The following is a 15,093-nucleotide window of genomic DNA, read 5'->3' as shown; positions in this document are numbered from 1 at the left end:
GCCAGCAAAATGCTACCTTTGCAAAAGTAAATCAAAATTAGACTTCAGTCCTAAAACATTGGTTCATGCACTTATTTCATATAGAACCAAATAAGTTCAGTTTATGTATAGATAAACTCTAATGAAAAATTACTTGATGCAGAAAATGAAGCTATAACAACAACAAAATATAACAACAACAAAATATTGTGATGAAGAAACCCACGATTCCTGAAAAACAAAACCATTATTCCTAGCATTGAAGCCCTTCCTTCATTAATCTGATTGCCTAAAGGCAATGCACTGGCACTGTGCTAGATGCAAAGGTACTAGTGTTAATGAACTCCCAGATTACTAGAAAACACAGAGGTCCAACAGACAAATAAAACCCAATACAGTAAATAATATAACCCAATTACATACACTGCATTAAGTCACTTGACATCACTGATAGGTTCTTGGGAACTGTGACTTTAAGTGAATCAAGGTATACAAAATCAGGTCCTTGAATAACATTGTTTGTTTAGTCCATCTGCTGGGATTCTTCTTTTACAACGTTATAATGAAACTACACGCTATATTAAAAAGCAGAAAATAACCACCTAACCTTGGAAGTCTATTCTAGGATTAAGCTAGCATAATCAGTTTTACTATCATATTTTAAGAACCCCATTTCATAAATCAATAAATAGATGATGGTCTAACAAGTCCTGTACAGTCAACAAATTCCTCGCACTGCTTTCCTTTCCCTGTTACTGTAGAGCAGAAGGACCAGAGCCCAGGGTGGCCTGGGCATAGCCAGGTTATTTCCTAAGCACGGTAAGGGCAAGATACTTACTCATCCATTCTTTCATTCCACAAATACTGAAGCATTTTATATGCAAATGTCTTGGCTAGAGGCTGAACAAGATATTCCTGCTCAAATAAAACCCATTTCCTTGTAGTTGAAATAACAATAAAGAAGTCAATAAACACATAAAATAATTAATGTCAGGCAGAGATGAGTACTCTGCAGGTTACACTTGGTTTTGGGTAAAGGGGTCGGGAGAAGGCCTCTTTGACATAAGTAGAGATCTTTATTGCTTTTTTCAAGAAAAAGCAAGTGGACAGGACTTACAAAGAAGACACTCTTGCCGTCTTTAATTAAACAAGGGTGCAGCACTGATGAAACAAAGTGACAGCGAGGCAGCACAGGGGGATACCAAGCAACCCAGGTAGTTTCACGTAGGGAATGACAGACTTCAGAGTTCATGCTGAAGGTGCCGGAAGTCACTGAGGAATTTTTTTTCCAGCTTGGGGAAATATATAATTTGACTTGTTTTAATAAGAGCACTATAGCTATCAAATGGATGACAGACTAGTTCGGCCAGATGGAAAAATTGTTAGGACACGACTGTCGTAGTAGGAAAGAAAAGGAATCATGGTAGGCTGAACTGAAATGGCCACAACATGGGTGTTGTGAAAATGACAGAACTTGTATTTCAAAAAGACCAAATTCTTAAAGCGTTACAAAACAAAACAAAAAGCCAATAATGGAGGAAAAATGTTCAGAAATCTGTGGAAGAAAGAAACCAGATGCAATTAGATTGAGAAAATTACAGCCCAGAGCATGTGTAGGAGGATAGTTGTGAAAGATGAGAATGTTTCTGGGTCTCTTTTAAGCACAGAAGCAAGAGACACAAGCAGCTCGAAGTGTGGGGCGCATGGACTCAGGCTAGTCAGGACTGCCCTGTCTCCCACAGGTGGTAGCACAACCTTGAAGCTAGAGCAGTGAGTGTGGGGATGCTGCACAGCATGTCCACTGTGCCTGAGGGACAGGACAGAGGCCCAGGGAGCTGTAGTTAGAGCTCTCGTGTCCAAAGCTAACAGATGGGAAAGTCTTCACCACACCCCCCTGCCTTGCATGGCAGCCACTGTTGCTGGGGAAGGGACATCGCGCCCACAGTCAGGCAGGCCGTGTCTACAGGGTGTATCAGAGCTTGAAGCTGGTGCTGGCTCTGAACAGACTGTTCTGGTCGGTTACTACTGATGGCAGACTAATTATTAAATACATGAATAGCATCCCTTCAGACAGGCAAATACCAAATATAACAAAATGGAGGGACTCTGGTTCTGGATTAGGATACCATAAACACAATCTACTTTAACAGAATGTAACTAAAATCCCTGAAATTCAATAAAACAATCTGTAAAGAATGATGGAGCAGCAATTTGTGGACTCCAAAAAATAGTACCAGGCAAACTGTGGAAGGAAACCAAAATTCAAGGACAACAATTCTATTGTTTTCTGTATCTCCAAACTCCCAATATGAACTCAAAGGAAATCCAAATCCTAGAAGGGCACGTCAGAGACCAACAGAAAGGTATAAGAGAAGCACCCCCTACCCCCTCGTTAGAGGCCATAAGAGGGCTGGGGAGGAGCAGACTGCAGGCTGGAGAGCACTGAGAGAGTGGGGGAAATCCCCTGGCTTTTTTTCTTTTCACCTTCTCTTACAGCTCTGCCCCCAAGGAAGCCTATTTTTACTGTGGGTATTGTAGCTAAGGGGTTTCATAAAGTTCTGAGGGAGGGGAATCATGTTCAACCAGAGGAAAAGTAGTATGAGGAATGTGATAGAACTATGAGGAGAAATATATAAAACCACACTTACAGTCAGAGATTTCAATATTTCGCTCCTAATAACCGACAGAGCAAGCAAACAGAAAATCAGCAAGGATGTAAAGACTGAAAAACACCATCAATCATTTTTGTCAGACTTAACATTTATTAAACCTTCCATCCCCAAACAGCATAGTACATACTCATGTGTACAGGGAACCTCACCATGGATCATTTCCTGAGCCATAAAACAACTCTCAATAAAAAGCGATTCAACTCATAGAAAGTGTGCTCCCTGCCCATAATTAAACTAAATTAAGAATCAACAAGAGGTTAATATCTGGAAAATTCTCAAATGTTTGGAAAGTACATCAACAGATTGTTTTAAAAAATGGGTCAAAAAAAAAAAACATCAAAAGGGAATTTGACAACATTTCAAATTATATAAACATGAAACATTATTCATTAAAATCTGTGAAATACAGCTAAAACAAAACACAGAGGGACATTTACAGCACTAAAATCCATGTATTAGAAAAGAAAGTTCCAATGTCAATCACTTCAGTTTCTACCTTGAAAAAGTAGAACAAGAGAAAATTAAACCCAGTATAGGCAGAAGAAATAATAAAGTGCAAAGCAGAAATTAATGAAATAGAAAATAGGAGTGCAATATGGAAAATGAGTAAATTCTGAAACTGATTCTGTGATATCAATAATATATCCAGAATGATCAGGATGAAAAAGAACACTCAAATTACTAACATCGGGAATGCAAGAAGTGACATCGGCACAGGGCCTACGTACCTTAAAAGGTGACTCAACAAGAAATAGGTAATTTGAATACTCCTGTATTTGTTATTATTATTGGCCCTGGGAATCCAGTAATAAGCAAAAATCTTTTTTATCATGAAACATTCGTTCTAGTTTTGGACAGAGAAAATAAAATGAATCAAAGACAAAAAATGAGGAAAAAGAGTGCCAGCTGTGCAGTATTAAATAAGTTAGCTAAAGAAGGCCTATATGAAGACTTCACTAATACACAGTATATGTACCTACTCCGGAAGTTGCCACTTCAAAAAATTAGTCAAAATTAGTCAATAAACTACAAAAATTGAAAGTAGAAAAGGAAAATAAGGAATAAGATCCTAATTTAAGGCAGTGATTATAAATAAAACAATTTTTTGTAAGAGTTAAAAAAACAAATACTGTATTGATGAAGATTTTATAAATCTGTGGAATGATACTCCAATGAACATTATTGTCAGAAATTCACTTTTGGTTAAAAAAAAAGTGACATCTGAACATATATTACAATGCCTCAAAATTACTTAAAACTTCAAAATGACATGATATCATTTTTCATTTTCTTAATCTTGAATTTATGGTATCATGTAGAACTTTAAAAAAAAAAATAACATTTAAAGCCGGTAAATGAGAAACCAGAATATCTAAATTAGACCCAGAGAAAATTCCAGGACTAAGAATCAGTATACAAAAGGAATAGTTGATACCATTTCTAAGGTTTAATGATAAATCTGATGAAAACTTACCTTGCCCAGAGCGGCCTTGGCGAGAGTCTACACTTGACTGTCTTCGATCTGATGGTTCCTCACTCCCTCCATCTGCATAAAATTAGAAAAAGGGATACACTAAGCTTATTTGTCTAAAGTATGTCACATAATTCACAGGGCTGTATGTTTTGCTGTAATAAAAATTACAGTTAGTACTTGCTTTGGCAGCATATATACTAACAGTGGGATGACACAGATTAGCATGGCCCTTGCACAAGGAAAATACACAAATTTGTGAAAGTATTCCATATTTTTCACCTCCAGCAAGAGCAGTGGAGGAAGAGAGAGGCCCTGAGTTGCTGGGGAGTCATTCTCTCACTCACCCAACACACTGAGTAGCTGCTGACCTCAACAGTCTTCACCCCAGTCCCCATGGAGAACAGAGGTATTTAGGGAACCCTACACCTTGTCATGTACCATTAATAATGCATACTGTATCCAGCCAAAAAAAGTACATGTGTTTAGATGAGATAAAAATAAAAAAATTACTGAGTTTCTTTACCATAATTTTGAAAAACACATGGAAACAAATTCATTTCATTGTACATAGATTTTCATTTTAAGAAATAAGCAATAAAGTATACTCATGATTTAAGAAAAACTTCCATGTGTTTGAATTTATATAAATAATTCTCATTGTTTTATATATATATGTATATACACACACATACACAGACACACAGAAAAATAGCCATCAAAAGAGAAAGAGTAAAAGGGAAACCAATGAATTGAGAAACAGACATAGAAAGCATACCTAAGATTTCAAACAAGATGACAGTTAAAGCTTTAATATAGTGGTCTGTACCTAAAATTATTTTTGAGTTCAGTTGGATTAAAAATGGGTTAAAATATCAAAATTTCCATTGTTCTTTTTATACAACCACTTGTCTGCCTTTTAACTTGCTAGTGAAAAGAAATAGTGGCTTCAAGCAGGTTTAACACGGACTCTGGCCCTCTCCTGTGCGACAAAGGCTTAGCAATATTTAAACACATATGTATGAGCATATGATTGCAAAGCATATGCAATATCGTTTAATATTTTGCTTAGTTCTACTAACCTAACAAGTAGTATGTAGCCAAATTCAAATATACACTGATGACACAAATATTTTGGCAGAAAACATTCATATCTTTGAAGTTCAGTGTGACCACAGCAATTTAATAAAACACTAAAGCTCTATAGCTTACCCAGATACATAAAGTAACTTACTATATAAAAAGATACTTGGGGCCTCCCCGGTGGCACAGCGGTTGAGTGCTGGGCTGCAAAGCTGCCCGCAGCCTCTCCCGTTCGATCCCCCAGCGAGGGTCCCACATGGCACGCAGACCTCTCCTGCCACACCCATTGCTCCCCTCAGCAGTGTACTTCAGTCCTGCCTGCTCTGCTCTCCGCTCTGGCTCTGGTGAATTCTCTCACCCTCCCGCACTTCTGACTGTACCCAGTGCTTGTATAAATAAATAAATAAATCTAAAAAAATAAAAATAAACTGACCTTAAAAAAAAAAAAAAGATACTCAAAGTGGACAGGCAGTCATAGTTTTTTTGTCCCAGTGGCCTCACTGTGAGCTCCCGGACTCCACTACACTCAGGCAAGCTTCCCGCTGCGGGCCTATTTCACCGCTCCTTACCAGTACACACCATCATTTAAGACATTCAGTACTAGGAATAAAATTAGGACTTCAGATTCTGCATTGCCATGCTTGGGTAACTAGAGCACAAATTTTACATCCATTCCTCACCACTCTGTGAAACCTGTCACTGTGAATTTAAGTGTATTTGCTTTACGGGGGCATTTAAGAAGAATGCTACCTTTACAAGAAAAGAAAGCAAGCTAATTCTTTCTAAGTGTTTACAGCGTGAAAACATGATATGTTTTCTATTTTTAGTGAAAAGGTCAATGCCCATTACAATGACATATGAATTACTCTCAACAAACCCAGCACTTGAGGGGGACATATTTTCAGCTCACCTGTGGCAAGGCACAAGGGTAAGCCACATAGGCTGTCACAGAACTGACAACATAAAAAACAAGTAGGCACCCTCATTGAACTGTTCGTGATTTTTGAGAAATCTTTAAACATATTTGCCTAGAACAGCTTACATTTTGAAAAGACAGCCCTTGAAGTAATGGGGGGGGGTGGTTATAATAGAATAAAGAAACACGACACTGGTGGTTTTCAATCCTGGCTGAATGAATACCTGAGGTTCTACTACAATAAAACTTTAATCATGGACACTGAAATTGAGTTAATTGAGTTATCTATAATTTTCACATGTCACAAAACATTCTCCTAGTTACTGTCAACCATGTAGAAATATAAGAACCATTCTTCATGTGTCTTACTCTAAAAACAGGGAGTGGGATAGGAAAGAGTTCGCCAAGCCCCGAGCTAGGAGCAGGCAGATCTGATAAAAGGCTAATTAAAGCAATCCCCATGAAAAGGGACTTGAATTAAGGCAAGGCCAGGGAAGATAAGGCGGCTTTGCAAATGAAGTCTAATCTACTCTATGGGCCACCGAGAGTTTAATGCAGCATGGGGATGATGATTTTTTTTTTTTCCTTTGGGCTGCCTTAGGTGACTTTTTGAGAGTAATATTTAAGAATTCCCAAAACCACCTTGAAGAAACAGAAGGCTCCATTGCTTAATTACATATTACATCCTCAATCTTCCCTGTGACCAAGAAAAGCATTGGAGGGGGGACTAAAAGCACATGATGTAATTCGGAAGACAGTTTTTTTCTTTAATGTTTCATGGTTGTTGCAGGGCTCAAAAATATAGTATTAGGCACATTAGCTCCACATAAACAGTGAAGAAGATTATATAAATACCCTAAGTAAAACATCTTTGAAAGTCACAACATATAAATTATAGATTAATGCCATCTCCATTTTCATGGGAAAATGAATGTGTGTACCATTGGTACAGTGTGAATTTGATACCAAGGCTTGAAACCAAAACTGGATTTTGAACATTCATTAAAAAAATTCTGCAGAAAATTACTTTTATACAAACATTCCAATGGGGTGGGGGAGGATGAGGAAATAACAGCAGCAACACCAAGATTTTCTGGGAATTCACTTTCTTCAAATACAGAATGAAAACAATATGGCATGACACAAAAGAAAAGTGCAGGCAGAATGAAAGACTATGACAGCTGTCTGTGGATGAGCTGTTGCTTTTATTCAGTTGCAAATTACATATATGAAGTTTTTATGAATAAAACACAACGAAACCTATAAACGCCAAAGCACCTGAGACTGGTATCACCAAACTGCTAAAAGTAATCTGAAATAATGTAATTGTGATAATAAAAGGACAAACTTTTTAGAACATCAAATGTGCTTTTAGATTTCAAGGTTACTAGGAAAGGAGTGGGAATACATACCGTTGTGTTCAGGGCATGACAAGACCTGACCTTTAGTTCATACCAGCTGCTCTTATTTGAGTTTTTTTTTGAGCCTCAGCGCGTTTATCTATGATTGCTGTGAGGCTAAAATATGTTACAGTATTTTATAATCTCAAAATCAGTGGTTTTCAATCAAGGCAAACTGGAGACTTTGGGGAATGTCTGGAGACATTTGGGACTGTCACAACTGGCAGGGTGACACTCGCATTTAGTGGGTTAAAAAATGGGTCATGCACCGCACATTTGTGGGGAACCCAATACCTGCTTCTGGGCCAGGGTTTCATAGGTAGCAAAAAGGCCCTTAACACAGCATATAACATCCATCAGAATCTGATTCCTATTCAGACTTCTACCCTCATCTCTCCTCTCTTAGGTCTTGAATAAGACTTTCAAAAATGTTTTATTTATATTCCAACACCAGCAACATAATCGCAATTTCCAAATACACCATGCTGACTTGCCTCTGTACTGCTATCCATCGTTTCCTCTTTACCTAGAGTACCCTTTCTCCCACTTATTCCCTAAGGCTCAGCTCAAATGCCCCTCTTCCACAAAGGCTTGTCTGAACCCTCAAATCAACCAGGTGAGAAGACCTTCCTGGGGGTCCTCCCGCAGCCTCGACCTTCCAACCTCAGGGGGTCTGTCATAACACTCTATAAATAATTTCTGAGGACTCTGTTTCTAATCTCCCACCTCCCAACTAAATCAGATGTTCCGTGAGGACAGGAACCACGTACATCTGGTCACTGTTGTGTACAGACCAAAACCAAACAATAAAGACAGTGCTTTATGAATACTTACTGAATAAATAATTTTAAATAAAATATGGGGAACACCTTACCTGCTAAAACTATAAACTGTTGTTACATAGAAAAGAAATAAAGTATAAAAAAGGACAAATATCAAGTCAGTCAAATTATAATCTTTATAGCTATGGTTTTATCTGCCAAAAGCTATATATTCTCTAGACCAATAACACCTAATTAAAACTAATTTAATATAAATAAGAATTTTAGTTTTGTGTGAAAACGTAAGTCAGTCATATAATGCAGCAAATTTTATTCACCTTTGGATATATTTCTGTACCCAAAATAACTGTTAAATGCTGGCTACCCTGAATTTAATGATGAAACATTTGAGCTTATAATCATTGGTCCCTAAACAATTAACAAGATCAATCACATCTGCCCAGCTTTCAGAGGCCAAGAACTATTTTGTCATTTTCCATTCAGACCTCATCTATTCTTTGTAAATGACGAGAATGAAGAGTATCCTTATACTTAAAACTGACTGTCTTGCAGCCATAAACAGTAACCATCAAAAGCAGGTTTTAAGCCCTTAATAAATCAAAGATAACTTGCTTCAGAGACCAAGCTTCTGAATATCAGCCAATGAATGACTACCTTACCCAGTGACCAAGCCTCCCCAACAAAGCAGCACCAAGTCCCTCAACTCCCATATCTACACATCTGCCAATCCTTGAAATCCATGTTTTCCTGTAGTCCAAAAAGATACATGAAAAGCAGAGGTCAGCTTACTGTCTTGCTCAGATACTGCACCCACCAAGCATCACTTTCCTTTTCTTAAGTAATAACAAATGTTGTTTTGTTTCCAGATAAATGCTAGTTTCTTCCTACAGCACTGCCTTGACTTGATACTTTCAGCATGTTGCTAACTTCCCCCTTCAGGAAATTATTTCTTCAAACAACACTGCACTACATCTATCACTGCATAAAATACGGTGTGTTATCATAAACAGGATAAACAGATTAACGGATTGTTCAAAACAATAATATCCAACAGTTATAATTTTTGTCTTCCAACCATCTAAAAAGTAATATATTTAAAAATAGGGACAGAATATATGAAAGGATTGTAAACACAATGTTTTGTCTACTGGGAGTTTATCATATAATAAGAGAAGCAGAGTGCTCATGTATCAATATTAGGCAAGGCTTAAGAGACCAAGAAAAACTTTCAAAGTAATTTTGAGTCTCCACAATGAGATAATTATATAAATGTCTCACACTATTTTTATTATAAAGACTGTAATTTTCTTTTATTCCTCCCAAATTAAGTGGAACTAAATTAATTTTTTTTCTATTAGACTTTCTGAGTTAATGATATGACTCATTCATGTAGTTTTCCAGCGTTGGCATTAGCAATACCTGTCCTTATATAATGAGGATTATAGGTGCTTTAGCTATTTAGAATGTAGAAAAGAGTCCAAAGGTTTTAAACAAAACAATCAGACAATAAGACAGATTTTAGTTTAAAACTTTGGGATATCAACAAAGTATGAAGACAATTCTGAGAAGACAGGGGCAGCAGACGAATGGTTTTTGGATCTTCTCAAATTCCTACATAAAAAGCATCAGAGCACTTAGATCTAGCAAGGCACTTACTCGTGAGCAAGAATTGCAAAACCACTGGATAACAAAATATCTTCACAAAGCTGAAAATACAAATGAATAGGTTAACTAAAAACAAATTTAAAAAAAAAAAACCCTACAACGACACACACAGAGAGTGATGGTCATCTTTATGAGACAAAACAGAGGGAAGCAAGGTGGGTGACAGACCATAGAACTGGAAAACATCAGAATATGCAGCTCACTAGAAAGCTGGAGTTGCAAACAGCAGCTGACAAGGGAAGGGGCCTGTCGATTCTAATAATGAATGAGCTCATGGGGCTTGAAGCAGTGAGTTCAGGGAGTCCTCCTACAGTTTAGCTAACATGTGCTCTTGAAACTAGCTGACCAAGTCAGGACTGCATGCCAAAAACAAAGTGCTAAAAACGAAATAAAAATAAGGCAGAATGGGGACAACTGGGATAAAGAAAAGGCCTAAAGTAAAGTAGAAGAGGGGATCCAGGCCAAGAAATCTTAGAAAGCAAGCTATGCTGGGCCTCCCTGGGGGTGCAGGTGGTTGAGCACAGTGCTGTGAAGCTGTCCTCAGCCTCTGCAGCAAGGGTTTGATCCCGGCAGGGGAGCTACCCACATAGTGCAGCAGACCTCTCCTGTCTCACCCATTGCTCCCCTCAGCAGTGTACTTCAGTCTATCTTCCTGTTCTGTTCCCTGCTCTGTCTCTGGTGAATCCTCTCACCCTCCTGCATATCTGGCCTATACCCCAGTTCTTGTATGCATAAATAAATAAATCAAAAAAAAAAAAAAGGCTATGCTGTTTTTTTAAAACTTAACAACAGCAACAACAAAAAAAAGAGGAAGCTCCATGGGGTTAGAAAAGGGATCATGAATCATGCCTCCTTACAAATCCTTTGGAAAACTACTTTCAAACAAAAATGACCACCAGGAAAGTATCACAGTCAAATTGTTAGGGGGAAAAGGATGTCCCAAAGCAAATTCCATATAGGCTTTGTGGACTCCACCCCCACCCCAGGTTAAAGCCAAAGACACTGGGAACTCCAAATCCCATCACCACCAAAGGGAAGGTGGCTGGGACCTGAGGGTGGGGTTAAGCAGCCAGGTGGATACAAAAGGCAGACACGTGGGCTTTGGGGATCCCCCATTTTGGCTCTCCACCAGCTAGCAGCGTCCGGCCAGCTCAGAGAGTGACTTTGGGTTTCCAGGTCGTGGGATTGGGTAGGACGCATTAAAGACTTTATTTCCCTATTTTCTCCCTGAGTTGTACATTTTCCTTATTTCCTTTTCTCTTGTAAATAAACCTTTTATTAACCCTTTTGTGTGTGTCTGTAGTAGAGTATTCATAAGTCCCTTTAAAGCGCGCGGGTGAGGACCCACAGCCAGGAACCCGTTTAATATCGGGGTTGCTCTATAACAAAATTACAAACAGAAGGAAAAAGAGAGTAAAAAGCCTCCTACTACCCCTACATTTAATGAAAGAACCATAGAAAGGCTTACTAAAAAGGAAAAGACACTCAAAACTGGACTGCACAATTTCAGAGAGTTAAATTTTTTAACAAAATCGCATAATACATGAAAAAGGAAAAAAAATCAAAATAAGAAAAACTTAGAAATTAGAAATCAGGAAAAATTTAGAAAACAAAAAATCATTTCATTCATTTCAGTAATGAATAGTAAAACAGAAGAAGCATGAGCAAATAAACTTAACAAAATATCTTAAAAGAAACAGAAGGTAAAAAGGATGAAAATCTAATAAATTTTTATTTTTTTTAATAGAGGCATGTTTTATTTATTTATTTGTTTGTTTGTTTGTTTATACATGCACTGGGTACAGTCAGAAGCGCGGGAGGGTGAGAGAATTCACCAGAGCCAGAGCGGGGAGCAGAGCAGGAAGAAGGACCGAAGTACACTGCTGAGGGGAGCAGCGGGTGGCAGGAGAGGTCTGCGCGCCATGTGGGACCCTCCTCGGGTGGCCGGAGAGCAGCCGGGGATCGAACCGGCGCTGCAGAGGCTGCGGGCAGCTTCGCAACCCAGCGCTCAACCGCTGCGCCACCGGGGAGGCCCTAATAAATTTTTTAAAAATTAAAAAGGATTTGTAAGGTGATAAACATCAGACAGGCAAAGAAAACCCAGAATAAAAATTAAAAGCAGGGGTCCCTATAAAAAGAAAAACAAATACTAAAAAAAATAATTCAAGAAAGCTTTCCAGAAACAAAACATATGTATATATGTAATATATATGAGTATGCACACATGCACACACACACAGACACACACACACACACACACATATAAAACTGCAGATGCAAGAGCACCCCAGTACTTTAAATAATCAACTTGGATTGCTATACCAAAACATTTTCAACTAAAAACGCTGGACTTTAAAAATAAAGGGAAATATCCTTGGGTATTTAAACAAAACATCACATGATTTATAAGTAAAATAACAGAAAACAGAATAGATGAGATAAACATAAAACATAAAAACATAAAAATAAAAATAAATAGTAAAGACCAACTGTTTTCAAGTATGTGAGAATTCACAGAAATTGTTCCTATAAGGCTCTTCCTAGCTCAGAGAACAAACATTAGGTAACTGAGTGACTAAAGAGACTGTAATATGCAATGGAGAGCTCATCTTGCTAACTTCCACCTTGGTGGAAAGGTTTCAGTGATGACAACTCAGTCATATGTAATTACGATATGACAGATTGGGAGAAATCCGCATTACAATAATATAAGCATACGATTCAGTCTGCAGGAAAAGGGTGGGGGATGGAATCATTAAGGTGAGGATTGGGAAACCAGTACACCAGCAGCAGTTGGGTTGGGGGATTCCCTTGCAACATCAGCTCTCAGGGGAGGGAAGGTCTGCTCCTCCTGGCAAAGCCTTCAGCAGCAGGTGCCACGTCCTGGAGCAGGTTTCAGAGATCCCAGGGCACAGAATAAAAGAAGCTCAAACTGGCTTAATTCAGCTCCTATATTTAAAGGGCTTTAGAGGTATATTATCAGAGTCACCTGCCAATTTTATTTTGGACTTGGCCTCTGGCAGAGCTAGCCTTTTATCTATCCTTGCCTCTTGTGCCCTGTTTATCAATATCCTCATAAACAAGTGGCTTTAATTGACAGCATAAGTCACTTCACTTCAATTACACCCATTTCCAGATTAGTCAGGATCATTGTAATATCAATACATATAACAAAGACATCAAAATAAAGCCTGGAGGTGAGTACTAAATACACAACTGCTTGTAGAATTAAGATTAAATGATGGTTTTTAAATGGAGAGATGATAGTATATAATGGCTGTATGACCTGACAGTGTAGCTACAGTACAACAATAAGCAAATGGGGGTAGAACAGAGAAAGCACAAACAAAACAAAAAAACCTAACCTATCTGAGCTGACTGCTGTAATCAAAATCGATAAGAGGTAATGTCCTGAAACCACGCATGGATAAAGAGGGATAAAACAAATGAGCAATTATAGAATACTCTACTGCTAGCATATCCTTGAGAACCAGATTTTTCAATGTGTAAGAAAGGAACTATAGCTATAGTAATATAAAATGAATTAAGTAAAAACTGTATATTCAATCTACATTTAAAACAGCTGTGCCATCTTACATGGTATATCCTAACACTGTCTACTGAAAATAGCTAGAAACACTGACTTATCCAGTAGCAATAATGACCATCCTCAGCGCCTAGACTGATCTTGAAATGCAATTCTCTGTGAAAAGAAATCAGTACTTTTTAAAAAACAAAAACTGGCTGATGTAGCAAAGACGAACCTAGAACATCTTGACAAATCTACTGGAGGAATAGTAAGCAAACTCTGAGCCAGTGAATGGTGTCCTGAACAAACTCTACCCTCTGAAGTCTTACAGATTTTGCCCCCATCTCCATACCAACAAGAGTTCAAGAGCCATGAACTACAAATCCCAGCATGTCATGAACCCAATTTCCTAAATAGGGGCTGCTGGGAACTATAAAATTAATGGCCTACTTTCCCAGCTTCCACTTGCAACCTGGTGTCTCAGCTCAGGTGGCACTGCTGGTAGGAAATATCATACACTGAGTCATCATAGTTCCTTTCTCTCTCTCTCTCTCTCTCACACACACACACACACACACACACACACACACACACACACCTTCTCTGCCTCTCCCTCTGGCACACCTTCCCCTGCTTCCACCTTTCTCTCTCCCCTCACTACCCCATTTCCTTCTTCCCATTTCTCACTCCCCATGCAAATAAACCTTTTTTTAAATTTCTCCCTGAATGTCTGCTTTCGGATCTTGTTCTGAGTTCTTAAGGGTGTGTGGGTGAGGACTCACAACTTGGGTCACCCCACTTCCCCCTGGGCTTGCCCTGTAACATATCTAACAATAATGAAGCTGTCAAAGACAATGTATAACTAGGGTCATATCAAAAGGACTCAGTAAAGCAGTCCTCACTGACCATGAAATCATAATGTTTAAAAAACACACTAATAGGTCATCTTTTGAAGCTGACAGGGTCCTAGTTCATTATCTTAAGAGACTGGGAAAACAAAAGAATTAAGCAATCCATCCTGCATTTTCTATTTAAATTCCACTAATAGCCAAAGATACATAAGTGAGACTATCTTATAAAATTATTCCAGGTAAGTGGGAAACAAAAGATAGAATTAGGATGGTGCCTTTTCATAAACTGTAATGAATTAGTGGCTTTACAGACATCAAGCATCTATGCTTAATAACATCAAAAAAAGAAACGGAATAAAAACCAACTATTACATGCCTCCTGATGATAGCAGCTCATGTAATTTACAGTTTTGCCAAAGCTATCAAACCCTGAGTCTAATCAAAAGTCCAGCTGTTAGTTTTGAAGAAAAACAAAGGATATAATATTAAATTGTTCCTGAGTGCACAATCAACAAAATTCAGACTGTAGGATATTCTACAGGTCAAATAATTTAGTCTTTCAACAGATAAAAGAAGATAAAGTATTATGAAAGCAATATAGTGGAATAAAAATTAATTTTCATCAAAATAGAAAACTGCACCAGAAAACTATGGCATCTTATATCAGGTATCAGGGTGTGTAAAGACAGCCCTCCTCTTCATCCTTCTTATCAGTCATTTAATTCTTTTATGCAAGTATCCTCTT

General features: G+C 38.1%; 1 protein-coding gene and 1 pseudogene across 9 annotated transcripts in view; one reads left to right on the top strand and one right to left on the bottom strand.

Annotated features, from left to right (window-relative positions):
- The window catches only part of TANC2 (tetratricopeptide repeat, ankyrin repeat and coiled-coil containing 2), a 306,929-nt gene that overhangs the window by 208,442 nt on the left and 83,394 nt on the right, over positions 1–15,093 (bottom strand). For all 9 annotated transcript variants that reach the window (XM_037494899.2, XM_037494901.2, XM_054689747.1 and 6 more), the window contains one exon: positions 4,126–4,197. In XM_037494899.2, coding sequence (XP_037350796.1) covers positions 4,126–4,197 — 72 coding nt within the window. The remainder of the gene's footprint in view (positions 1–4,125; positions 4,198–15,093) is intronic.
- Positions 4,303–4,401, top strand: LOC119233107 (U6 spliceosomal RNA; annotated as a pseudogene).

Source organism: Talpa occidentalis, unplaced genomic scaffold, assembly GCF_014898055.3.
Source record: "Talpa occidentalis isolate TD23 unplaced genomic scaffold, MPIMG_talOcc4v2.1 talOcc4.7, whole genome shotgun sequence".
In the NCBI taxonomy this organism is placed as follows: domain Eukaryota; kingdom Metazoa; phylum Chordata; class Mammalia; order Eulipotyphla; family Talpidae; genus Talpa; species Talpa occidentalis.
Note: the sequence above shows the minus strand (reverse complement) of the source record. Positions and strands in the feature narration are given on the sequence as shown.